We start from the raw sequence: 26,595 nt of genomic DNA, 5'->3' as shown, positions 1-26,595 counted from the left end.
ACAGTTCGCAGGAATTTTTCCTAATCTAGTTTCTCCAACTGTAAAGGTAGTGGAAGAGTTTGTGAAATTTTGGATTTACTAACCCTTAAACTGACCTAATCTGTTTCGAGATACTGTGTACTGGTGTCAGATGGACCACGGTCAGGATGGGGACTGAATTTGCATATAACTGTATTAAATAACAGCAAAACATTGTTAATGAACAGGGATGCCATACCTGCGACACCTTTTCCAAGCAAGATGTTGCAGAAGACTGGAGAAGAGGCCGTCGCCTTCAGAGTTTCCGTAGAACCTGTTGGTGCTGTAGCTCTGTGAGAGAGAGAGAGAGAGAGAGAGAGAGATTATTAAGACAGACCACACAAAAGTACCCAAAAAGGCCAACATTTTCAGAGATATATTGGTCGCATTTACCAATTCAATGTGTAATAATTTCCACAACGACTTCTTGAAGTTTCTATTTCCATCATATCGGAAACAGAAAGCCTTGAAATCCTAAAGGAAGCGAATGAAGAAATCCTCCCTCCGATTTGTAATTAGCATCAAAGATTTCTTTAGCCCATTATACCACCAAGAAGAATAAGTTAACTAGGTGGAACGGTAAACAAAATGAATAATTGGGTGAAAGTAAGTGCTATGGGGATCAAGAGAATAGAATTTATTTCAGCTCAAAAGTGCATAAATATATCAATTGAATCCAGGTGCATTTTACTAGAGCTGAAAGAAACACTCCTTTACCATAATGACGTAATACGAGTAAACTTTCTTTTTGTTGTTGTTGTTGTTGTTGTTGTTTAGGGTAAAAAATAGTATCATAAATGTTTACATCTATCTTATCTCTTCCCTGCATCTTACATGCGGCATGGAAGGGAATAAAACATCTAGGCCAAAGGCAAATTGCTTGGACCTATGAGGTCATTCAGTGCTGAGAGGTAAATTGAGAGTAGAAAGGTTTGAAAGGTGTAACAGGAGGAAAACCTCGCAGTTGCACTATGAAACAGTTATTAGGAGAGGGTTCAGGAAAGTAAGATGGAAGAAAGAGAAAATGAATGGAAGTACAGTAAATGGAATGAAAAGGGTTGCAGCTTGAGGCCGAAGAGATGCTATAAAAGAACATTAAGTAACACCTACAGTGCACCGCGTGAGGTGCACTGACGACACTAACCCACCCTCCCGAGTACTTACACGCGGCCTCAAGGTGAAGACAAATCTGTCCGCCAACTCCCGATCCGTCTGAAGAAACTCGACCTCAGCTCCTCCTGCGCCCTTCGTCTGCGACTCCATAGGAGTCGCAGACTGCCTTTCCGTGAGAGACGACGACCTCGGCGCGTCCGAAGGACTCTGCGGGTAACCGTCCGAGATCCTCGGCTGCGATTCCCTCTGCAGGAGGAACCTCGTGGCCACCGATATGACGGAGGACTTCCCGGAGCGAGGGGGTCCTACGACTACCACGCAGCCCCAGTCGTCCAAGTCGCTGACGAGGGTGTTGATTGTCTCCATCTACAGCGATCGAGGGGAATTATGTTTAAAATGTCTTTTGGTATCCTTCTCGCTTGTTTGTGAATCGAAACATGCAATATGATATATGTACGAAACGTTTGTGTATATATGTATGTATGTTTGTATGTATATACTCACATTCATATACATACACATATATACATATACAGACCAAGAATAAAACAGCAAACAGCCAGCATAACAACCCATATATTTATTTGGCCAAATTTTCAAGACTATATGTAAACACACACACACACATACACATATGTGTGTGTGTGTGTGTGTATATGCATATATACATATGTATATTTATCTGAAACAAACTCTGCCTATATATATGTAGCATCCTCCCGACTATCTCAGTTAATAAACATCAACCATTCAGGAGACCTAACTTGAAACTCGTAACAAAAGGACGATTTAGCTTCCAGTACCTGCGAGGGAATATGTCTGAGGCTTAGCTGTCTCAGTATAGTCTCCTTCAGGAGCCTGTCACTTTCCTTCTCGACCTCGGCGCCCTTCGAGAACACAAGGAAAGAAATATATTAATATTTGAATACATATGAAACCTTTAAAACTAAAGGGAAATGTTAAATTATGAATACAATAACTTTCATTTTCCTAATGCTTTTATGTTGTAATTTAGCCAAAGTTTGCACAGCTGAAATTGGTACAGGAATTAGTTATAATTTTCGTGCTTAATCCAAGAGGATGGAAAACTAGTGTATTTATTTTGTACATGAAAATTATCTGATGTTTTATATTATGTATATATACATATAGGTATAATAAATATACATATATATATGTATATATATAAAATGACAGCATTATTGTGAAGGGTACACACAATCATTCATATGATTCTTTAATGTGAAATTTTAAAAGTGGTAAGTGTAAAAATTGTGCTGTAAAGAAACTGACTGAGTGAACTGATATCAAAAGATCTGCATTGTAATCGTGAAGATAAAGAGGAATAAGTGAAGGACTGAAAAGCAAGTAAAATTTGGTGTTTGTGAAACAATTTGATGAAGAAGTCTGGCCAGTGGGGAGGAAGGGAGGGGGCGAGAACGGTAGGCAGTCCCCAGTTAACGGCAGGGGTTCCGTCCCTGGCCAAGCACTTCTAACCCAAAATCGGCAATCACAGCACTAATGACCTGCTTAACGGCGCCGTTAACGGGATATCGGCGCCACTAACCGGGGATCGGCGCCACTGATGACCCACTTAACAGCACCATTAACTGGGGGTCAGTGCCGCTCACTGAGATCGGTGCTGCTCACCGGAGATCAGCGCCAAAAATCCAGTTAACGGTGTCGCTAGACAAGCGCCATAAAACTGGATTGCTGTTAACTGCTACCACTGGTTAAAATGTATATACATGATGCAGACATCCTTTGTAAAATGATCCCTTACGAATGATATTTGATGACACTGTCATTATCGTTTTACATTTAATCGTGTTAAAATGACTTCTGTATCATTTTCAAGTAAATTTTAGTTGTTCATCTAGTCATTGGTGATGGTTAAGTGAAAACCAGTAATTATCAACCTGCGTACCTGGAGTTTGCATAAAATATGGAGAGGGAGAATGGAGGTGGGGGAGATTCATGGGGAAACTGCCTGAGCGAATAAGAAGTATATTTTACATAAGAATAATATTTTATAATTTATATAAAATATATGCATATTTATAGAAAGAATTACAAGCGAAAATGTAAAGAAGTTTTTCTTTCAAAGATCTCCCCAACATCATAACCTCATGATAATATATATATAAAGATAGAGAGGGTATTTAATTCTTGATAGATATCTGATCAAAGAAGGCAGAGGACTATCACAGTAACATGAAATACCCTGCTTCTGAGGACACAATATTAACTCTGCTGGCTTGTCCATTAGCTTTCTTCAAAGGTACTGTCACTTACCTTGCACATACACAAAAGTCATGCACACATAAACGTCCTTTGTTTTTATATGTGAATTAAAAATTTTAGATGCTACTTAGTCTCTGTAAGGTTACTCTAGATTAGGGAAAACTGCCCAAAATCTCTGTGGCGAAGATGAGTTCCAGAAGAGAATTATCATCGGTACCATAAGCCAATGAGAACGTGACCGTAGATAACATTGTATTGGAGATAATGGAAAAGCGATAAGAAAATAGAAAACAAGAACATTCAGTCACAGGCCACACTATTGGTCATACTGTAGTGCTTCAGAGAGAGGGACATTTCTGTGTGAAATTCGAGGGATAGATAAACAGACAAATAAAGACGTGGATATATGGATACATAGACAAAAAAGAATTAAAGGAATTAAAATCATCCCATCAACTAAGAGTGGATTTGAAGAACTGGTAATTAGTGATTTTACTCAGCACAATACCTCTTTATCGCTGATGATTTCTGAAAGCTATTTTCCAGGGTAACAGATAGACAATTTAATCAAATTAGAATTAATTCATTTTAATTACCTTCTACTTACCATTTTTTTTTTTTTAGAAATAACAATTAGCTAAAAATACTGTTAATCTGAAATGTTTAGGTTACATTTATACATTACACTTAAAGCAAAAGAGTAAAACTGATTGAATTAGGATAATTTATTTTAAATTTAAGCAAAAAGCAAATATTTCATTTTAGAGAAAACAGTTAGATAGTTTGAATTACAATTGTTTAGCTTAAAATATGTTAGGTTTTAAAAAATAATAATTATAGTTTAATTTGGCAGTAGCTAGGCTCTTCCCTAGTTCTAGATTGGGTCAGCCTACATCAGCTGGGTTCTGCCAAGCTCGTAGCTGTTGTAGATTAAGTTGGCCTTATGCCAGCACGGGTTCTTTATCCTAGCATTGCTATAAATGCTCTGATTCTCCCGGGGACCAGTTTAAATTACATTATAATAACTTGGGATAAATTACATTATGGTTCTCCAAAGTAAATTGTTCTAAAGATATTGGTCTGTACTTTATTCTCACAAGGACACTATCTTATTAGCCATTACTAGATTTGCTTTTAACTCCAAGGGCCCGGGAACTTCCATGAAAACTCTTTTAAACACTGTTGTTAATGCCACCTGGCCAGCCCAGGACACTATCATATTAATCATTGTTAGATTTGCTTTTAACCTCAAGGGCCCAGGAACTTACCTGAAAGATTTTTTGCACATTTTTGTTAAGGCCATCTGGGTAGCCCTAGAAGCCAGGAGTGATTATGTCTGGAAATGTTTATGAAAAGCCTGCCACAGACACGGGCTAATTTTTTCCTTTCAAGTAAGTCTGTAATACTTTTGTTGCTTCTAAGATCAACTAGATCTTGGCTCGAACAACTGGCATCTCAGGGAAAAGTTCTAATATTTTAGCTCGTCAGTAAAATCGTCACATTTACGAGAAAATCCAGACAACTTACAAAACAGCTGAAAGACAACTGATAGCAATTTTTTCTCTTTAAAAAAGATTTTTACACTTCATCTGAGATCAATAAAAATCTGATGTCCCAGGGAAAGTTCATTTTCGCAAATAAAATCATCATACTTCGGAGAACTCCAGTCATCTTACAAAAAAAGCTGAAAGACAACTGATAGAAAAAAATTCTTTTAAATGAGTTCTGTCTTACTTTAGCTGTCTCTAAGTCAACTGGAAAAGATTTAAAATTTCAACTCGTCCATAAAATCGTCATATTTTAATGAAACTCCAGTCATCTTTTAAAAAGCTGGGAGGCAACTGATGGAAAAAATTTCTCTTGCAAGTGACTTCCGTATTATTGTGGTTATCTAAGTCAGTTAAAAGTTTTAAAATTTTAACTCCGTCAATAAAACCATCATATTTACGAGAAACTCCAGTCATATTGCCTAAAAACTGGAAGACAACTGACAGCAAAATCTCGTACACTAAACCACAAACGCCTTAAAACAAAAAAAATTAAAAATATCAAATGAAAATCACTGCTTACCGAGTCGCTATCGTCATCTTCAGGTTTGAGGAGATCCAGGACGCTGTCAACTGCCGGCACAGATTTTTTGGGCACAAGAGGAACCATCACTTTCCTGGAATCACAATACCAAGAATAAGAATGATAGTAACAACTGTGACGTCAATAAAGCGCTGATATTTATAAAGATGATATTCAACAGGAACATTTTATTCAAAAATATTTTAACATCTGTAACAACACTAAAATATTGAGATGAATAAAGATGTTCAACAAAAACATTTTATTCAAAAATAAGATATTTGTGTATTTCACATTACTTGACAGTGACGTTAACTGAAAGTGATGGGAAGGTGGCAAATAATATCACTTATCATTCCTTTACGGCTAATATAAACCTTTGACATGCATGCCAGTTTTGGCAAGTTGCTGGTGATTATCTTGTACGTCAGTATACATTGAAAATAAAATTAGTTCACTTACATAGTTAATGCATAACTCAAAAATTTATATTTTTCAGGAGAAGCAATTAATAAAGTTTAAAACTCTCTACAGTATAACAGTGACATGCCATGCCCTCTAGTGGTTAGTATTACAAATACAAATAAGACGTTTTTACCACAATATGGAACAAAGAACGGGCTATCTACTGGTATCAAAAACTCAAAAAACACATTCTTTTAGTTGTGTCACTCTTCTGGCAAATGAGCAATATATATACATATATATATATATATATAAAACATGCATATATAAATATACGGGCAGTCCCCAGTAAACGCAGGCTCGGTTATTGGTGATCCGGTTTTATGGCGTTTGTCTAGCGACGAAAATCGGCAATTTTCGGCGCCGATAATTGGGTATGGGTGCTGATACATACTTTGCAGATGTGCCGATCTCCGGCTATTGTCGCCGATAAGCGCTGAAAATCGCTGATTTTCGGGTATCAGCGATATTCACTTATCATCATGCTGTCAGAACAGACTCCCCACCAATAACCGGGGACTGCCTGTATATATGTATGTATATATATATATATATATATATATATATATATATATATATATATATATATATATATATATATATATATATATATATATATATATATATATATATATATATATATATATATATATATATATATATATATATATATATATATATATATATATAATATTATTTACCTAAATGCAGCAGCCGCAGCTTCAACCGGCGTCGAGTTATTCTGGAGAGCCAAAAGAGTAGACATGACCTGCTGAGTTAATCTCATGTAAACACGAAGGCTACTGACAACATCAGTGCGATAGGATTCCACGACCTGCCGGAGCACCTCGGCCACGACATCGCCCACCTCCTGCAGGAGATAATTGGTTTTGAAAAAACACTAGAAGTTTCAGAAAATTTTGAGAGCTTTGTTGATGATATATCGGTTTAATGTTGTTGGTGATTCACCTTTATAATTCAAAGTTTTTAAGAATTTTATATTTATATATACATATATATATATAATATATAAATTTATATATATCATACTGGTCACTCTTTACCAGATACATACGTAACTGAAATAACAGCAATGCCATCTTAGCTTCTCGAATTCTTCGCACTTTTTGGATACGCTTGTCACCACAAAGCCTGAGATCTAAATGCAGGAATAAGAACCAACACTGATGTCCTTAACAGGATTCGAACCTGTATCAGATTATCAGAACGAGGACGCGGGTTCGAATCTTGCTACGGACGTCAGAATTGCTTCATTTTCTTGCATCTAGCTCTGAAGAACATTTCCTCAAAACATTACTTAATTTTGCAACCAGTTTTCAAGACGGTCCATATAACCTTGTCTGCATTACACTCTGCTCCCAAAATATGGTTCCTCGTGAGATGAGCTCCATTCAAAGCAGAAGGCCCAAGATGCATTTATTGTTTTAATCTAATCAATATAAAAGTACTGAACCAATTATTCTTCTGTTTCTTCTTCTTCCTTATATGATAGTTCCTGACAACCACTGATGATTCAAGACACTAAAGTCGTGAATACTGGCAGACGTTGATAATGGCTCTGACTAGCTATGTGTTATGAAAATCTACATAATAATAGAGGACACAAAAGCAAAACTCACTTAGTTGTACAGCCACAGAAAATATTTTTTGAAACGTTAATGAAACAGGACTGTAATAAAGGTTGTAACACAAGATTACAGGCCAAGTCCTCAGACAGCCTTAAGGATATGTCATTTCAGCCAAAACATTTCGAAGTAGATACAACTACAACAGCCTAGTAACTTGAGAACTTGCTATCATGCTATCCTTTACTTTGGCAAGCATTTCAAGTGAGGCATACGAGATGCCACTACAGTTTTTATTTATCTTACAAAGCACTCTGACTAACTTCGACAGCAATTCTGCAAATCTCACCCTGCAAGGAAATTAAGATATCAATATTTCAATTCTGACATCACTAGACACAAATTGTCCACCGAAAAACCACACAACTTTCCCATTTGGGAACTGTTATTCATCTTAGTGAATTAACATGTATTCCAGTAAAAATGAGTCTGTTGTCCTTACCTGAGCCCTGGGAACAGCACTGGCCTGAAGCCATGCAAAAATCAGGGTGTTTACAGGTGGCGTAGTGACACGTATCGGACGCGTAAGGGTCTCCATAGAGTGAGGCAACTTCCAGCCATTCACAAAACCCTTGTTCTCATTCACTATAGAGTTCAAGTTGGTTTTCCCGTCATTATCTCCACTGGGGAATTGCTCTGCTATGAGGATTATGCCTGCACTTGGATGCAAGCTGACCTCCTCTCCTGCAATCTAAAGAAAAAGCACAATTATTAGGACTGGATATGGAAGATGGTTTTTCTTGCATACTACATCTGAGAATGATGCCTGATCAGAATCCATAATGGCTTTCTCCTTTGCAGTTTACGTGAAATATAAGTATTGAGACAAAGAAGAGACGCTTTTCACTTGTACAATACACTAACTGTTCCACAAGACGTACTTGGATGTAATTAAATGAGATAATATACTAAAGCAATGTTTGCTGATAAGTACAACGGATAGCTCTTGCATTCTAGAACAAATTTCAAGTACACAAGCACTAGATGCACTCCTTTCCCAATGCCACTGACTACTGTCTGTTTCAGAATGAATCACATTGCAGTAAAAGTCAGCACAGAGATGGGGTGTTCAAAAATAGCAAATTTACTGGTAGATTTCTAAAAGATTACCAGTAGTGAAAATAAAACATCTTCCCCAAATACAACGTAAGTCTAGGGATTACAGCTTTATTTGTGAGCCAAAATATATCTACTGACTATGTAACTTAATAATCTCATCCCTTTCACAGTTTTGTTAACATGGCTATAAATGTCCAGTAGATTTTAGCTGATACCGGGTGAATGCTTAAGATAAATATGACCAGAATTCGTCACTTCTTTAAAGATTCCTGTCACTTGGGCACTAATTTCAACATTGATTTGATCTGAATGATGAAATTTAGGCTATCAAGCCAAGCACTGGGGCACTTTCATCTACATATGATCAGAATTCGTCACTTCTTTAAAGATTCCTGTCACTTGGGCACTAATTTGAACACTGATTTGATCTGAATAATGAAATTTAGGCTATCAAGCCAAGCACTGGGGCACTTTCATTTACTCGGCGTTTAAGACAGTGAAAAGAGGGGGTTGGAGTGGTTGAACAGAAAGATACAGAGATGCAGAAGATAAAGGAGATGAAGGGGCCTAAAAGTGGAACTAGGAGGAAAACCCCCACAGTCGCTCCAAAAAAGCAACAATCAAGAGAGATTTGTCAGCATGACTGAAGAAAGGAAGTGGGAATGGAGGCTAATTGCAATCTAAATACTTCAATACCACCTCACAGTACCTGAATAACAGGGGTCGACGTAGCGTGACTGTGAGCCTGGTGTATGGCAAGCAACGTTGACGCCAGAGCAGACAGGACTGTTGGAGTAGCCGAAGTGCAGTCTCGAAACACTGTCCACCAACCTCCTATGACTGTCCCTGTAAAGAAAATATAATGTTAAAGTAGTTCTATAGGTTTTGTTTATTTTCTGTCGGAAATAAATTGTATGTGCAAAGTAAGAGGCAGAATCAAATGCATGGTAAAGACTTCTAAAGCTAAAGCACTGATACTGGACTCTATAGAATTGTTTTTTCTGTCAAGAAGGAGATTTTTATTTTGGCAATAAACAGGCTATTTAGTGGGATAGCATTTTCCCTCTTATTACAGAAATAATCTCCGTAATTGTTTCTCTTTTATACACATTCCTAAAAGGTTTTTCTTTACTCTTTATTCCCTCCTCCTCCTCCTCCTGCTCTTCATCTTGTTTTTTAAATTAAAAAGGTCCTCAAAATATCTTAAATTTCACATACTCCCTTGGTAAGTCAGTGGATTCTAGTATCATTCTTTTCTTTCTCCCGGATGGTATACATTCCAAACACTTCGTAACGACAACAAGACTATTACTACTTACCCGTTAAAAGAATTTTCAAGGTGTTGGCCGAGGTGAGCTTGGACATCGTGAAGCTGGTGATGAATCGAGCAGCTAAATGCGCAGCAGTTTCCAGCAGACTTTGTCTGCCGCACCCGCTTTTACCTGAAGATGAAATGGAAATGAAAACGAAATATGAGATTGAGGCCAAAGGACAATCGCTGGGACCTGTGAGGTCATTCAGAGCTGAAGTGGAAATTGAGAGCAGAAAGGTTTGAAAGGTGTAACAGGAGGGAACCCTCACAGTTGCACTATAGAACAACTGTTAGGAGATGGTGGAAAGTAAGATGGGAGAGAAACTATGACCGAAGGTACAGTTAAAGGAATGAAAGGGGTTGCAGCTAGGGGCCGAAGGGACACTGCAAAGAACTTTAGGCAATGCTTACAGTGCATCACGCGAGTTTCACTCACGACACTAACGCTCCCTAGGAGCTGAAGATGAAGGGAGACTTGTGTTTACTCAAGATAGCAAACGACGATCAAAGCTGCAGTTGTTACGATGCATTCATGAAGGTCAGTCAATAATACTGCACAGTTTTGACAAAGTCACAAAATTTTCATCATTTTTTCCTGACGTATCAGGCCGTCAACATATTCTGTCAACATTAATTTCTTCGTCTGATAGGCCACAGTAACCAAAATCTTGTTAACCATCCACAAAGAACTGTGACAAGATTATCAAAATTCTACAATTCTTGGCAATACATCAAATTTTATTTCTTTGCCGTTCACCATACAACTGTGATAGTACTCTCAAATTCTACAACATTATACCAAATCTTATTTCTTTAAGCTGATTACCAATTAAGATATATCACTGAGCTGCCTTCGTCTGAAAATACACTCACCTACGAGCAGTGGGGGAGTGTGAGCAGTTATGGCGTTGATTAAGGCCAAAACGCACCTCTCGGTTCCTGGGGTCAAAACGTAATCGCGGTTCCCACAGCCACTGTATTCATACCCATATTCGATGTTACCTGTGTGGGATATGGGGTCAAGATGGGTCAAGGTGTCGGTTCCATAAGACACATTTGGAATGAATATTAAGAGAGTTATTTTATATTTTATACATAAGAGATGGAAGAATCTTAGAATGGCATGATACAAAGCATTGCTATATTACCCTATAACAAGTCTCCTTGTGTTTTAATGATTTGCTTATATTTTTATCTATTGTTTATGAATTTGTTAATTTTTTTTATATATATATTTAGTAACTGATTTCACTCTCTTTTGTTACTTCTTTCAAATGAGCGCAATATTTGTTGCAAGCCTGCATTTCAAGTCAATGGCCACTGTGGTGGGCTTGTTCCATATGAAGAGGGTTCATCTTCTGAATAATAATAATAATAATAATAATAATAATAATAATAATAATAATAATAATAATAATAATAATAATAATAATAATAATAATCAGTGAAATCCAGAATACGATTCAATCCCCAACTTACTGCTAGAGTTAGCCTATTGTGAATTCTTTTGGCAATAATAATAATAATAATAATAATAATAATAATAATAATAATAATGATAATAATACCTTGCAACGATTTTTGGTTAGGTTACTGATGGTCATATTGGTTAATAATAGTAATAATAAAAACAACAACAACAATAATAATAATAATAATAATAATAATAATAATAATAATAATAATGACAAAGACCAAAAGCATGTTACGTATTTATCATTATTATTATTACTGTTATTATTCAGAAGATGAACTTTATTCATATGGAACAAGCCCACCACAGGGGCCACTGACTTGAAATTCTGAAGCTTCCAAAGAATATTATGGTGCTCATTCAAAAGAAGTCACAGAAGGTAATGGGGATTACAGAAAGAGACATCTCGCAGGCAACCAGGAAAAAATTGAAAATTAAATCCCGGGATAAAAATATGCGAGAGGGGAAATTAAAGAAGAAGCTTGCTAGTACTTGCTAGTACTTGCTAGTACTCACAGTGGGCGGCGTGAAGGAGAAGAGAGGCGTGACTGCTCTGCCACGAATATCTCGGATGGCAGATCCAAGAGAAGGCGTCAGTCCGACTTGTGCTTTTAATAATAATAATAATAATAATAATAATAATAATAATAATAATAATAATAATAATAATAATAATAATGGAGAAATAAATCCACAGTTATGTAGGGGTACAAATGTGTTTAGAAATTAATCTCTACAGAGATCTTTCGGGAATCTGTTCGACGCCTCATTTCAGTCTCAAAAATGGGAATAGAGCAGATTCCGGAAGTCTCTCTTGAAAACGGGAATCGAACAGATTCCAGAAAACTCTCTCAAAAAGGGGAACCGAACAGATTCCAGAAAGCTCTCTCCTGAAAATGGGAATCGGACAGATTCCCGAAAGCTCTCTTGAAGAGGGGAATCGAATAGACTCCCGAAAGCTCACTGTCAAAAAGGGGAATCAAATATTCCCAAAAACTCTCTTTGAAAGGGAAATCGAACAGATTCCCGAAAGCTCTCTCTTGAAAAGGGGAATCGAACAGATTCCCGAGAGCTCTTTTTAAAGATTTAAATATATTTGTACCCATACATAACTGTGGATATGTTTCTCCATTTCAAGACTCATGCTACTATGAGTATTTTTAATAATAATAATAATAATAATAATAATAATAATAATAATAATAATAATAGTAATAATAATAATAATAATAATAATACATTCTACGAATGTTTTTATAATAATATTACTAATGTACTTGAAACATTTTGTCAAAGAATTTTCATTCTTTAACATTAATCACACCGGCTGGTGCAATAATAATAATAATAATAATAATAATAATAATAATAATAATAATAATAATAATAATAATAATAATAATAATAATAATAATTCTTTAACATTAATCACACCGGCTGGTGTAATAATAATAATAATAATAATAATAATAATAATAATAATAATAATAATTCATATCCATCCATCATCTCCCAGGCTTTTTCAATATTCCCTTTTTTTATCCTTTTCCTACCAAGGGATGATTAAAAGTAACTTCGCCAAAGGGCACTTTGGTGACAAGAAACCTCCTTCAAGGACAAAGTAAAAAAAAGAAAACATCAGCAACTACTTATTTAAAATGTATCTGCAGCAGCTAAGGTTTAAAACAACCTGTTGCTGTTGTTTTTCTTCGAGGATTCTTCTTCTTTAACAATGTGAATTAATTGAATTAACTGAATATAGAATTTAGGCCAAAGGCCAAACACTGGGACTAATGAGGTCATTCAGCGCTCAAACGGAAATTGACATAAGAAGGTATGAAAGGCGTAACAGGAGGAAAACCTCGCAGCTGCACTATGAACCAACTGTTAGGAGAGGGTAGAAAGTAAGATGGAGGAAAGAGAATATGAAAGGAGGTACAGTAAAAGAAACGAAAGGGGTTGCAGCTAGGGACCTAAGGAAGGCACGCTGCAAAGGACCTTAAGTAATGCCTACAGTGCACCGCATGAGGCGCACTGACGGCACTACCCTGCTACGGGGTTGGTGAATTTATATTATTTGGTGAATTTATACTTTTCCACGTATTCTTCCCATTAATACCCGTTGGTTAAGTTAAAATATTAACACGACAGTAAAAATAACGCCATGGAATACTGACGAAGGTTTAGAAGAGCTCAACGGATGTGAATTAAGTTATCTTTTATTGAAGTTTATTTGAGAGGACGGTTACTCTCGATGTGAATAATATCAAATAATAACTTGAAATAAACATCTGAATGTACCTCAAAATTTGTGGGAAAAAATTCACATACAATACATTGTATAAACAATATTTATACATTGTATAATTCATTGCATATACATTGTATATACATTGTTTATACACTAGAATTTATTGCGTATACATTGCATATACAATGTTTATACATTGTATAATTCACTGCATATACATAGTATGTTCACTGTTTATACATTGTATAATTCATTGCATATACATAGTATGTTCACTGTTTATACATTGTATAATTCATGCACATACACTTATATTCACTATTTATACTGTGTATAATTCATTGCATATACATTGTTTATACATTGTAGAATTCATTGCATATATTGTATATACATTGCTTATACACTGTATAATTTATTACATATACATTGTTTATACATTGACATACTCCAGATCAGTAATAACAGGAGCAACTCTTGCTGTTATAATAACAACAATAACAAAGAAGTAGAACTTTATAAAAAAACCATGATAGATTAAAAATGAAAATACGCGAAGAAATTAAACAGGTAATAAATGCGCCGAAGCAATCGAGTTTTCTGTACAGCCGCAACAGATCTATCTTTCGGTGGTCTCGGTACAATGCTGTATGAGCCTCGGCCCCTGAAACTTTAACCACGGAACGGTGGTGGCCTATCCCATATCGTTGCCAGAAGCACGGTTATGGCTAACTTTAACCTTAAATCAAATAAAACCTACTGAGGCTAGAGGGCTGCAATTTGGTATGTTTGATGATTGGAGGGTGGATGATCAACATGCCAATTTGCAGCCCTCTAGCCTAGGTAGCTCTCAAGAGCTGAGGGCGGAGAGAGAAAAAAGTGCGGACAAAAAAAAGTGCGGACAGAAAAAAAAGAGGACAGAAAAAATGCGGACAGGAAAAGTGCGGACAGAAAAAAGTGCGGACAGAAAAAAAAGAGGACAGAAAAAAGTGCGGACAGAAAAATGCGGACGGAAAAAATTCCGGACAGAAAAAAGTGCGGACGGATAAAAATTCGGACAGAAAAATATGCAGACAGCAAAAAGAGCGGACAGAAAAAAGTGCGGACATAAAAAAGCGCGGACTGAAAAAAATGCGGACAGAATAAAGCGCGGACGGACAGACAAACCCGACACAATACTTTCACAGAAAACTAAAAGAAATTAAATAAGATTGAAAAGCTCCCGTAAGTCGATCAAATCCTTACTTGTTGCGAATCAAAGCGGCAACGACGTCCCTTGCGTGAACGCAGGCCATGAGCAGGGAGAGACCCCTCTCCGGCGGGAGAGCTGGAGGCTGAGGGCGCCTCGCCGTCCGGGTGGAGAGGCGTGAGGACGTCCGGACGGAGCTTAGGGGCGCCGTGCCTTCCTGGGGAGGAAAATAGGATTACTGAGACTGAATGTTATGCCTGGGGATAAGTGAAGAAGCATTTCTGCTTAAAAATTGTTTGTTTGTAAGAAGTTCAGATAATTCCACTTTTTTTTTTTATCGTGACAAAATTGGTATAACGAAACAATGATATGATAAATAAGTACGAGTATATCAGCTTTTTCCACTTCTCTTTAAATCATGACAAAACTGGTATAACGAAGCAACGATATGATAAGTAAGTATACTTTAGTTTACCAAGACCACTGAGCTGATTAACGGCTCTCCTAGGGTTGGCCCGAAGGATCAGATTTATTTTACGTGGCTAAGAACCAATTGGTTACCTAGCGACGGGACCTACAGATTACTGTGGAATCCGAACCACGTTATACCCAGAAATGAATAAAGCATGAAAATGTTACAGTTGTTATAATAATAATAATAATAATAATAATAATAATAATATATATATATACATACATTATTATATATGTATATGTATATGTATATATATATATATATATATATATATATATATATATATATATATATATATATATATATATATATATATATATATATATATATATATATATATATATATATATATATATATATATATATATATATATATATATATATATATATATATATATATATATATATATATATATATATATATATATATATATAATACAGTGGAAACAAACTAATATCTACGAAAAGAAGAAAGCATCACTTACATAGTCTTGGTCGTCGACCTCCTCTTCCTCGCCTCCCTCCGGCTCGATGGGGGTGCCGCGCCCCATGGCTTCCAGCAAGAAGAGGAGGTCTTCGTTCACGTTTTCCAGAACCTGACGGAGGGTTTCTCTGTTTCCCTGAGAAAAAAGATATAAGGTAAAAACTTTTCTTTTTAGTAAAAATATTTTGCATGTTTCCTTTGGAAAGAAGAGAAAAAGTGAAACTTTTTTTTTTAGTAAAAATGTATTACGTTTCTTCTTCTGCATCTGATAAATGCCGCATTGAAGCAACGCATGATTTGTTTAATTCAGGAGGTCGTTTCGAGTGGGCCAATATGGAATATAAAGTGTAGGCCAAAGGCTAAGACCTGGAACCTATGAGGTCATTCAGGGCTGAAAGGGAAATTAAGAATAAAAAGGTTTGAAAGGTTAACAGGAGGAAGACCTCGCAGTTGCACTGTGGAACAATTGTTAGGAGAGGGTTCAGGAAAGTAAGATGGAAGAAAGAGAATATAGACGGAGGTACAGTAAAAGGAATGAAAAGGGTTGCAGCTAGGGGCCGAAGAGACGCTGCAAAGAACCTTACGTAATGCCTAGAGTGCACAGCAAAGGTTTACTGACAGCACTAGCCCCCTACAGAGTGGTTGGACCATTATATTCGTGATTAGCAACAAAAGACAATCCATTATACCCCGTTTTAAGAAAAAAATTTAGCAAAATAAAATGGAAAAAGATGGAAAGTGATGGACCTGCCTCTTAAAAGAGTGAAGGGTATAGGAACCTGGAGAGAGGACTGCGGAGAGAGTTGCACAGTTCCATTAAACAAAAATAGGCTTTAGAAACCAGAAAAAGAAAAGATGAAAAGAAAGGAATCCACTAACTTACGTTCCCAGAAGATAAGACACCGTCTCTTGAAAGAAAGGGCTTTACATAAAGTATCTTTGAAAGAAAGTGCTTTACAGAAGGTACCTTTGAAAGAAAGTGCTTCACAGAAAGTATTTTTGAAAGAAAGTGCTTTGCAGAAAGCAATATCTTGGAAAGAAAGTGCTTCAAAGAAGGTATCTCTGAAAGAAAGTGCAAGGTATCTCTGAAAGAAAGTGCTTTACAGAAGGTATCTCTGAAAGAAAGTGCTTTACAGAAGGCATCTCTGAAAGAAAGTGCTTTACAGAAGGTATCTCTGAAAGAAAGTGCTTTACAGAAGGTATCTATGAAAGAAAGTGCTTTACAGAAGGTATCTCTGAAAGAAAGTGCTTGACAGAAGGTATCTTTGAAAGAAAGTGCTTTACAGAAGGTATCTTTGAAAAAAAGTGCTTAACAGAAAGTATCATCTTTGAAAGAAAGTGCTTTACAGAAAGTATCTTCTTTGAAAGAAAGTGCTTTACAGAAAATATCTTTGAAAGAAAGTGCTTTACAGAAAACAATATCTTTGAAAGAAAGAACTTTATAGAAAAAGCAATTCAAGATATTACTAACTTTTGCTCTCTTCTGCAAAGCAACGTCTACTCCAGCAGCCCACCACACTCTCCAGGCCACGGTCACTGCTGCAACAGGTTGCTCTTGCAACAACGAACGACTGAATATATATATATATATATATATATATATATATATATATATATATATATATATATATATATATATATATATATACAATAGGCAATAAAATAAAAATATATAAAAGTATAAAAGTTCATAATTCGTCTGGAAAATTATCAGAGGTTAAGCACTGACTGAGAACTTGGTACAATCTGATCACTTGATAAATTAGAAAAAATTTAGTTTTGAAATCAAAATTGTCGTCGAATGAAGTGTGCTACACAATCAAAAACTTCTATACCTACAATTGTTATCAATTAAACAGAAATTTACGGTTAATCAAAAACATGATAAAACCAGATGACTCTGTATGTTTATCATTACATAAAGTAAGAATGAAAACTTTGCATACCGCGGACATTCAGTAATGATATTCTACAAGGGTCTTCGAGGATCAAAGTTCTCGGATTTCAAGTCATCAATTATTTTTATTTTCCTGTAGAATGAAATGACCTGCAACAAACAACGACCTTCAATACAATATGTTGATGACCTCATTAACAAACGCCTCTTTTCATAAGTCATCAACTAATTTTCTATTCCCGTAGATTAAACAAAGTGAATGACAAGAACTTCAACAAACAAGAAAAAAGCTTATTACGACCTACAAGACACTTTCATTAATTAACAAACGCCTCTAAACAAAGACACGAAGAGAATCAAAACTAAAACACGAAGAGAATCAAAACAAGAACACGGAGAGAACCAAAACAAAAACGCGTAGAATCAAAACTAAAACATGGAGAGAATCAAAACAAGAAAAAGAGGAGAATCAAATTAAGAACACGGAGAGAATCAAAATAAAAACACGAAGAGAATCAAAACTAAAACACGAAGAGAATCAAAACAAGAGAGCTACGATAATCAAAACAGGGACACGAAGAGAATCAAAACAAGAACACGAGGAGAATCAAAATTAAGAACACGAAGAGAATCAAAATAAAAACACGAAGAGAATCAAAACAAGAACAAGAGGAGAATCAAAATTAAAAAGAGAATTAAAATAAGAATCAAAGAATAAAAACAAGAGAAGAGAATCAAAACTAAAACACGAAGAGAATCAAAACTAAAACACGAAGAGAATCAAAACAAGAAAGCTAAGATAATCAAAACATGGACACGACAAGAATCAAAACAACAACACGAAGAGATTCAAAACAAGATAACTACGGGAATAAAAATAAAAACACCAAGAGAATCAAAACAAGATAACTAAGAGAATCAAAACAAGATAACTAAGAGAATCAAAGCAAAAACACTAAGATATTAAAAAAAAAAAAACACGAAGAGAATCAGACAAAGAACACGAAGAGAATCCAAGCAACATAAGATAACTTTAAGATAATCCAATCAAGACAAGATAACTAAGAAAATCAAAACAAGAGAACTAAGATAATCAAAACAGGGACACGACAAGAATCAAAACAAGAACACGAAGAGATTCAAAACAAGAACACGAAGAGAAACAAATATAAAAACACGAAGAGAATCAAAACAAAAACACGAAGAGATTCAAAACAAGGTAATTAAGAGAATCAAAACAAGAACACGAAGAGAATCAAAATAAAAACACGAAGAGAATCAAAACAAAAACACGAAGAGAATCAAAACAAGATAATTAAGAGAATCAAAACAAGAACACGAAGAGAATCAAAACAATATAACCAAGAGAATCTAAATAACTCACAAAAGTCTGGTCTCCCGACCCAGTTCGTCTACTGACGATTTCATAGCTTTCCTCATAGCCAGGTTGAGGGCGTCGATTATCCTCTGGACTTTGGCGCCCACGCCCACGCCGCCTGCGTCCGTTTGGGCGTTCGGCTCCGGTTGGGCGATGTTGACGGCCGTGGGAAGGTCCAGCTGCTCCCCTCGACGCTGACCACGCCCGTGACGAAGGTGTCCACCCATTTCATGGCGGCCACGTTGTTGAAGAGCTGTTTGGGGGAGTGAAGAGAGCTTTCAGAGAGTGAAAGAAGCTTAGAGTGAAAAAGAGAGCTTCGGGAGAGTAAAAAAAGATTAGAGTGAAAACGAACTTCAAGAGGGTGAAGAAAGCTTTCAGAGAGTGAAAAAGGCTTAGAGTAAAAAAAGAGGTTCAAGAGTGAAAAAAAGCTTTGTGTGTGGAAACAGCTTTGAGAGTGAAAAAAATTTTGTGTGAAAAAACCTATCAGAATGTGACAAAAGCTTTGAGTGAAAAAAGCTTAGAGTAAAAAAAGTTTCCAGTGATAAAAGCTTTCAGAGTAAATAAAAACTTTGAGAGTGAAAAAAACTCTGATTGAAAAAAAGCTTTAAGAGTGAAAAAAGCTTGGAATAAAAACAGCTTTTTGAGTTAAAAAAAGCTCTGAGAAGAGTGAAGAAAGTTTTGTCTGTGAAAAAGCACTGAGTGTGAAAAAAAAGCTGAACGAGAGAAAAGCTTTGAGCAAAAAAAGCTTTGTGTGAAAAGGCTTTGAGAGTGGGAAAAAAGCTTTGAGAGAGTAAAGAAAGTTTTGGGAGTGAAAAAGGCTTTGAGAATATGGAAAAAGTTCTGAGTGAAGAAAGTTTTGTCTGAAAAAAGCTTTGAGTAAAAAAAAACTTTGAAAGTGTGAAAAAAAGTGAAAAAGTTGTGAAAAAGCCCTGAGGGAACAAAAAAAGCTTCGAGAGAGTGAAAAAAAGCTTTTGAAACTGAAAAAGCTCCAAGGAATGAAAAAAAGCTTTGAGAGTGAAAAAGCCTTGAAAGTGAAAAAAAAGTTCCAACAATGAAAAAAACTTTGAGAATGTGAAAAAAAAATCGAGAAACTGAAGGAAGGGTTGAGAGTGAAAAAAGCTTCCAGAGACTGAAAAAAAAGAACAATCAATCAATCAAACGTACCTTATAAGAGATTTCACTGAGCAACTTGCACGAAGGCTCGGCCAGCAATCGGGTCATCTCCTGGTCCGTCAGGAGGTAGAGTCTGGAGCACTGTCGACGGGGCTTGGACAGGGACTGAGACAGACGGCATAGCAAGAGATCGGCTTCCCGTCTCAGGGACGACACCTCCTGGACGTAACTCCCGTTGGCGGACAGTTCCAGGATCATGGGTCTTCTTTCTGTTCTTTCAATCAGCTGTCAATTGAGAATAAGACGAGAATGGAATCTGGAACAGAATGTGGAATTTAGGCCAGAGGCCAAGCGTTGGGACGTTCGAGGTCATTCAGTGCTGAAAGGGAAATTGACAATAAAAAGGTTTGAAAAGTGTAACAGGAGGAAAACCTCGCAATTGCACTATTAATCTATTGCTAGGAGAGGTTGGAAAGTAAGATGGAAGAAAAAGAGTATGAAGGGGGGTACAGTAAAAGAAATGAAAGGGGTTGCAGCTAGGGGTCGAAGGGACGCCGCAAAGAACCTTAAGTAATACCTACAGTGCACTGCGTGAGGTACACTGACGGCACTAACCCACCTACGGGTACAACAAACTTAACAGATCGACTGGTTCCCAAAACCCTCACCTGCCTGTGTTTAACCTTGAGGACGGAGGTGTCCAGCAGGGAACTGACTGCGGCCGAAAGAAGAAGAACCACTCTGCTCTGGGTGCTCTTCCAGGCCTCCAGTAGTTCCTCGATCCTCACCAGTGTCTTGGCCAAGCGACTGGCCTCGGCTTCGAAGGGTCGACAGTATCTGAAATGGAGAGGCCAAGACTGAGAGATTCGACGCTTGCTTAACTGGAATTGAGAGATTCGACGCTTGCTTAACTGGAATTGAGAGATTCGACGCTCCCTTAACTGGAATTGAGAGATTCGACGCTTCCTTAACTGGAATTGAGAGATTCGACGCTTGCTTAACTGGAATTGAGAGATTCGACACTTGCTTAACTGGAATTGAGAGATTCGACGCTCGCTTAACTGTAATTGAGAGATTCGACGCTTGCTTAACTGAAATTGAGAGGCTGTGAGATTCGACACTTGCTTCACTGGAATTGAGAGACTGAGAGATTCGACGCTTGCTTAACTGGAATTGAGAGACTGAGAGATTCGACGCTTGCTTAACTGGAACCGAGAGACTGAGAGATTCGACGCTTGCTTAACTGGAATTGAGAGACTGAGAGATCCGACGCTTGCTTAACTGGAATTGAGAGACTGAGAGATTCGACGCTTGCTTAACTGGAATTGAGAGACTGAGAGATTCGACGCTTGCTTAACTGGAATTGAGAGACTGAGACTCAAAAAACTAGACTTGTAACTCAAGAGAATTGACTCTTCACTTGTGTGCAACTGAGAGACTGCCTACAGTACATCGCATGGGGTGCACTGACGGCATTACTCCCCTAAGGGGTGTTTATCTAGTGAGGTGATAAGAGATGGAAAGAATAAGTCTTCTCTTGGAACTGAAATTTAGCCTCAAAGACTAAACTATCGCTTATATGGAACTAAGAAACTAAGACTAAACGGCAGAAGGAAAACAAGATGGCTTCAGGCATACGTACTTCGTACTTCTTAAGGTCTTCAACGCGAGGTTATGATGGTGTAAGTGTTGCAGAAGTTCATCGAGGCCATCCACATACCACAGGGGAGATGTGGTGACCACAGTTAGCCTAGCATGTTGCCAACACTGGAACAAAGGATAAGTAAAGTAGAGAATGTCACTGACACCATCAACATCCCACAGATATATGTAGTAACACTGGCACAAAGGATAAGTAAAATAGATCATGTAACTGACACCAACAACATATCTCAAGCATATGTAGGCTAACAACCTTCAACCTAGCATGTTGCTAACGCTGCAATAAAGGGTAAGTAAAATGTAACTGACACCATCTACATCCCACAGAGATGTTTAACCTGGAAATATGGCATGAAATAAGAAGAAATTGGATTCTGTAACCTGATTGGTAACTCATCGTCAATTATGAAACTTGGGGTATTTGGAAGCAGTTTTGTATTCGTTTATATATTTCCACATCTATAACGGGGGGATAGTAGCTTTGAAGAAAAAGAAAAATTAAAAACTGTCAAAATCAATTTAGGAAAAATACTGAGTAATTCAATCATGTAGCAAGATCACTAAATTTTGAAAGATTTCTCAGTTCAAGGACCTTGTGAGATCAGGTGCTTGTGTTATTGATATGTTTATCCTCGAATACTTAATTTTTCAAACATTTTTTTTTTATGTTTAGATGGAAAGAAATCGTTCAAAGAACATGAAATGAAATAATAATAAAAACACTACCCTCGGCTACAAACTCTCATACAGTATAAAAGACAGCCTTCACTGAGTGTCACTAATAAAATTGGCTGTTGTGCAATACAGTGGACAACATACTCATAAAAAACTGTTTGACTACATAAAAAAAAACTCACAGGGATCACTAACTATAAAAAAAAAACACTCCCACTATCATACACCAGTCATATTGACGATATTTCACGAAGATTATATCTATCCCAGAAAATCAATTAAAGCAGCAATTCTTTCAGACCTGGGCAAGAAACAGAATAAGCATGTCTGCCCTGTTGGCCTTTGCTCTTAGAAACAAATTAAATCAGATGAAATAAATAAAAAAAAATACCCACTGGTTTTTGCTATTAAAAAAATATAAAATTAAATAAATAAAAAAATTAAATACCCACTGACCTTTCCTATTAGAAAAAATCAAATGAAACAAATAAAAAAAGAAAATACCCACTGGCCTTCGCTTAGAAAAAACAAAATGAAATAAAATAAATAAAAAAAATAAAATACCCACTGGTCTTTCGCTTAAAATAACAAAACAAAATCAAATTAATACAAAAAAAAGTAAATATATTTTCACAAAACGTCAAAACAAATTCTCCAACTGTCATACGTGGGTGATGCTGGTGAGGTGATTGTTCAGGATGTTTTCCTTGATGGCCATGGCTACAGTCGTGGCCACCAGGAGGGGATGTCGAGACAGACGCAGTTCCAGGACGTCCCAAACGCTGACGCCACTCATGCTCCTTCCTCCGACCCAGTCGGCCTTGCATCCTGCAATAAAAAAACTAAATAAATATAAATCCTAAAGAATGACAGGATGCCCTGTGATTTGCCTACTTATGTGTCTCTTTTCACTTACTTTGTTTCTTTCCATTTCTGGAACTGGAACCGAAATGTACGATTTAGGACAAGCGTTGGGACCTATGAATTAAAAAGAATTGGAAATCCTGATAGACAGAGGATAGCAGGTGGGTATGCCCTGCTAATGTTTGTCTCTTTCACTTAATTCTTTCCGTTCCTGTCTCACTTACTGGAATGGGTTTGATTTGTGGAAAAATTCAGCTGTAAGGTCAAGTATTGGGGCACTTTCAGCCATTCCGTGCTTTATTGGAATATAACTGGAATATAAAATTTAGGCCAAAGGGCTGGGACCTATGAGGTCATTCAGCCCTGGAACGTAAACTGACAGTAGAAAGGTATGAAAGGTGTAACAGGATGAAAACCTCGCAGTTACACTATGAATCACCCTTGTCAGGAGAGGGTCGAGGATAAGATGGAAGAAAGAGAATATGAACGGAGGTACAGCAAAAGTAATGAAAAGGAGCCCTCTTGGGTTCAGACTCTGTCCAATAGGATTCTCAGCTGAAGACTCAACGGAAAGCAAAAACAACAACCTGCAGAAGCAACGAGACGCTGCCAGTGACGGGGCTGGACGGCGGGCTGCCTCAGGGCTGCCGTGACTTCCAGACTGTTGGCGTGGTCTTGCAGACGCTGGTGGAGGGACCTCCCGACCTCTGTGTCCTGAGACCCTTCGCATTCTGCCAGGTCCTTCTGGATTCCTTCGACCTGGCGCTTCAGCTCGTCTAGTTTCGCAGTCGGCCAACGCATCGTGCGCCAGGTGGTTTCGATCGTCTGTCAAATGGAACAGAAGTTAGTCAGACATTACTGAGAATCATTACTCGTTGATGAAAAAACATTACTTTTAGGTCTTATGAGACTAAAAACCAAGTTTGTTAGATCTGATAAAGCTCAAATAGCCCTTGAACAGTGGTATTGTGTTCTCAGAATTTCATAATTAATCTTATAGGAACCTTTGTTTCCATAAAATTTCATCTGCCCCAAGGACCAACAGAGAAATATTACTGAGAGACATCACTAGATCACTGAAGAAGAAACATTACTCTTTAGTCTTACGAGGATAGGAACGAAATATGTGTTAGACTTGATAACACTCAAATGGTCCTTGACCAGTGGCTTTGTGTTCTCAGAAGTTCATAGTTAATATTATAAGGAACCTCAGTTTAAAGAGAATTTTATAACTAAGAACCTATTCTCATAAAAAGTAATAAAATGAAACTATTTTCCATGAAGCAGTGTCGGTATGAAACGTGAATAAATCCTTAGTGCCTAAGATCTTCCAGAAGAACACTAAAATCAACAGAAACCTCTATTACAGATTAAGAACGTGTATCAAGGGAGCCGCCCTCGAGCTTTTGCAATTCCCTAATTCCTAATTCCCAAGGACTTGGTATGCTCACCCTCAGCTTCTGGTAGATGGCAAAGACGCCCCTCATTTGTTTCATGACGTGTATGGCATTGTCCAGGCCAGGGTACTGAGTGGCAGCCAAATCAAAGATCTCTTCTTCTTCTTCCAGAGCCCGACGGATCTTCAACAATCCTTCCACTTCGGCAGAATATTCCTGTAGAAGAAGACATGAACGGAGACTGGCAGCCATTAACAAGATATACAAAGTTAAGTATATCTTAGTTTAACCAGACCACTGAGCTGGTTAACAGCTCTCCTAGGGCTGGCCCGAAGGATTAGACTTATTTTTACGTGGCTAAGAACCAATTGGTTACCTAGCAACGGGACCTACAGCTTATTGTGGACAAGATATACAAAACTAATATATAAATATGAATACAAAGCACAATGGCTGTAAGACTTGTTTATACATAAGGGCTATCTTTGATTTAGCTGGTTAAATTAGAATTGAAATATAAAATTTAGGCCAGATGCCAAGCGCTAGGACCTATGAGGTCATTCAGCGCTGAAAGGGAAATTGACAGTATGGAAAGTTTTAAAGGTATAACAGGAGGAAGACCCCGCAGCTCCACTATGAAACAACTGTTAACGATGGTGGAAAGTAAGATGGAAGACAGAAAATATGAACGGAGGTACGGTAAAAGGAATAAAAGAGGTCGCAGCAAGGGGCCGAAGGAACGCTGCCAAGACCCTAAAGTAATGCCCACAGTGCACCACGTGAGGTGCACTGACGGCACCCGACAGAAAAAGCTTTGGACACCGAGGAAACAAAGGACCAACCTTCAGGAGCTCGACGCCCCTCTCCAAATTCTCCCCGACGGAACCGGGTCCCTGTTCCTCGAACCTCCGGTAGAACTCCCGCACCGCGCTGCTGAATTCCTCGATCTTCTTCTGGGTGCTCGACAGGAACAGCTGCTGCACGGGCTCGACAGCTTTCTGGACGGTCGCAGCCGTCTGATGAAGCACTTCCAGGCGGGCGGAGGTGTCGTCCAGCTGTTCGTAGTCGCGTTTTGGCACCTGAGGTTTATTGGAATTATGGGACCTTTAGGATTCCTCTCCTGTTTCGTCACTGAGGTTATTTTGACAAGAAGAGCTCGTGCGCTGTATTTTAATCAACAGGTATATTAAATATAAGTTCGTATAACTTGATGGCTGTTATGACTGTATACCATCTTTCAAACTTCCTCAATCACTTTTAAATTCTCTCTCTCTCTCTCTCTCTCTCTCTCTCTCTCTCTCTCTCTCAATGCGTCCTGAATTATACAAGGTCTATCTACTTAAAAAATAAACATTTCTGTTTGGGTCTCTCTCTCTCTCTCTCTCTCTCTCTCTTTCTCTCAGGAAAATCAGTATAGAGGTTGTATCACAGTCCCCGCCTCTCTCTCTCTGGAAGTAGTACAAATGTCTCACAAAGGTCCCATCCTCTCTCTCTCTCTCTCTCTCTCTCTCTCTCTCTCTCTCTCTCTCTCATGGAAGTAGTCTGCAAAGAGGTCTCATCACAGCCCCCAACTCTCTCTCTCTCTCTCTATCTCTCTCTCTCTCTCTCTCTCTCTCTAAAACAGTAAAACCTGCTCCTAGAGATAAGTGATCACATGATGTCTCCTCGGATGGACTAATAAGTCCTTGAGACATCCTAATCCTTGTAACTCTCTCTCTCTCTCTCTCTCTCTCTCTCTCTCTCTCTCTCTCTCTCTCTCTCTCTCACACACACACACACAAACACATTAAAGCAAGCAACTTAATCTAC

At 37.5% G+C, this 26,595-nt stretch overlaps 1 protein-coding gene and 1 pseudogene across 1 annotated transcript; both read right to left on the bottom strand.

Annotated features, from left to right (window-relative positions):
* LOC136827799 (dynein axonemal heavy chain 10-like) overlaps positions 1 to 26,595 on the bottom strand; it is an 86,496-nt pseudogene that overhangs the window by 40,943 nt on the left and 18,958 nt on the right.
* Positions 21,032 to 21,664, bottom strand: LOC136827588 (uncharacterized; the record flags this gene model as incomplete). Its single annotated transcript, XM_067085065.1, has 3 exons — positions 21,640 to 21,664; positions 21,466 to 21,540; positions 21,032 to 21,189 (listed from the first exon to the last, which is right to left on the bottom strand). Coding segments are annotated over exons 1-3 (258 nt in total), but the record flags the coding sequence as incomplete, so codon positions are not given.

Source organism: Macrobrachium rosenbergii, chromosome 42 (assembly GCF_040412425.1).
Source record: "Macrobrachium rosenbergii isolate ZJJX-2024 chromosome 42, ASM4041242v1, whole genome shotgun sequence".
NCBI lineage: Eukaryota > Metazoa > Arthropoda > Malacostraca > Decapoda > Palaemonidae > Macrobrachium > Macrobrachium rosenbergii.
The sequence above is the reverse complement of the archived record's forward strand: the minus strand, read 5'-3'. Positions and strand labels throughout refer to the sequence as shown.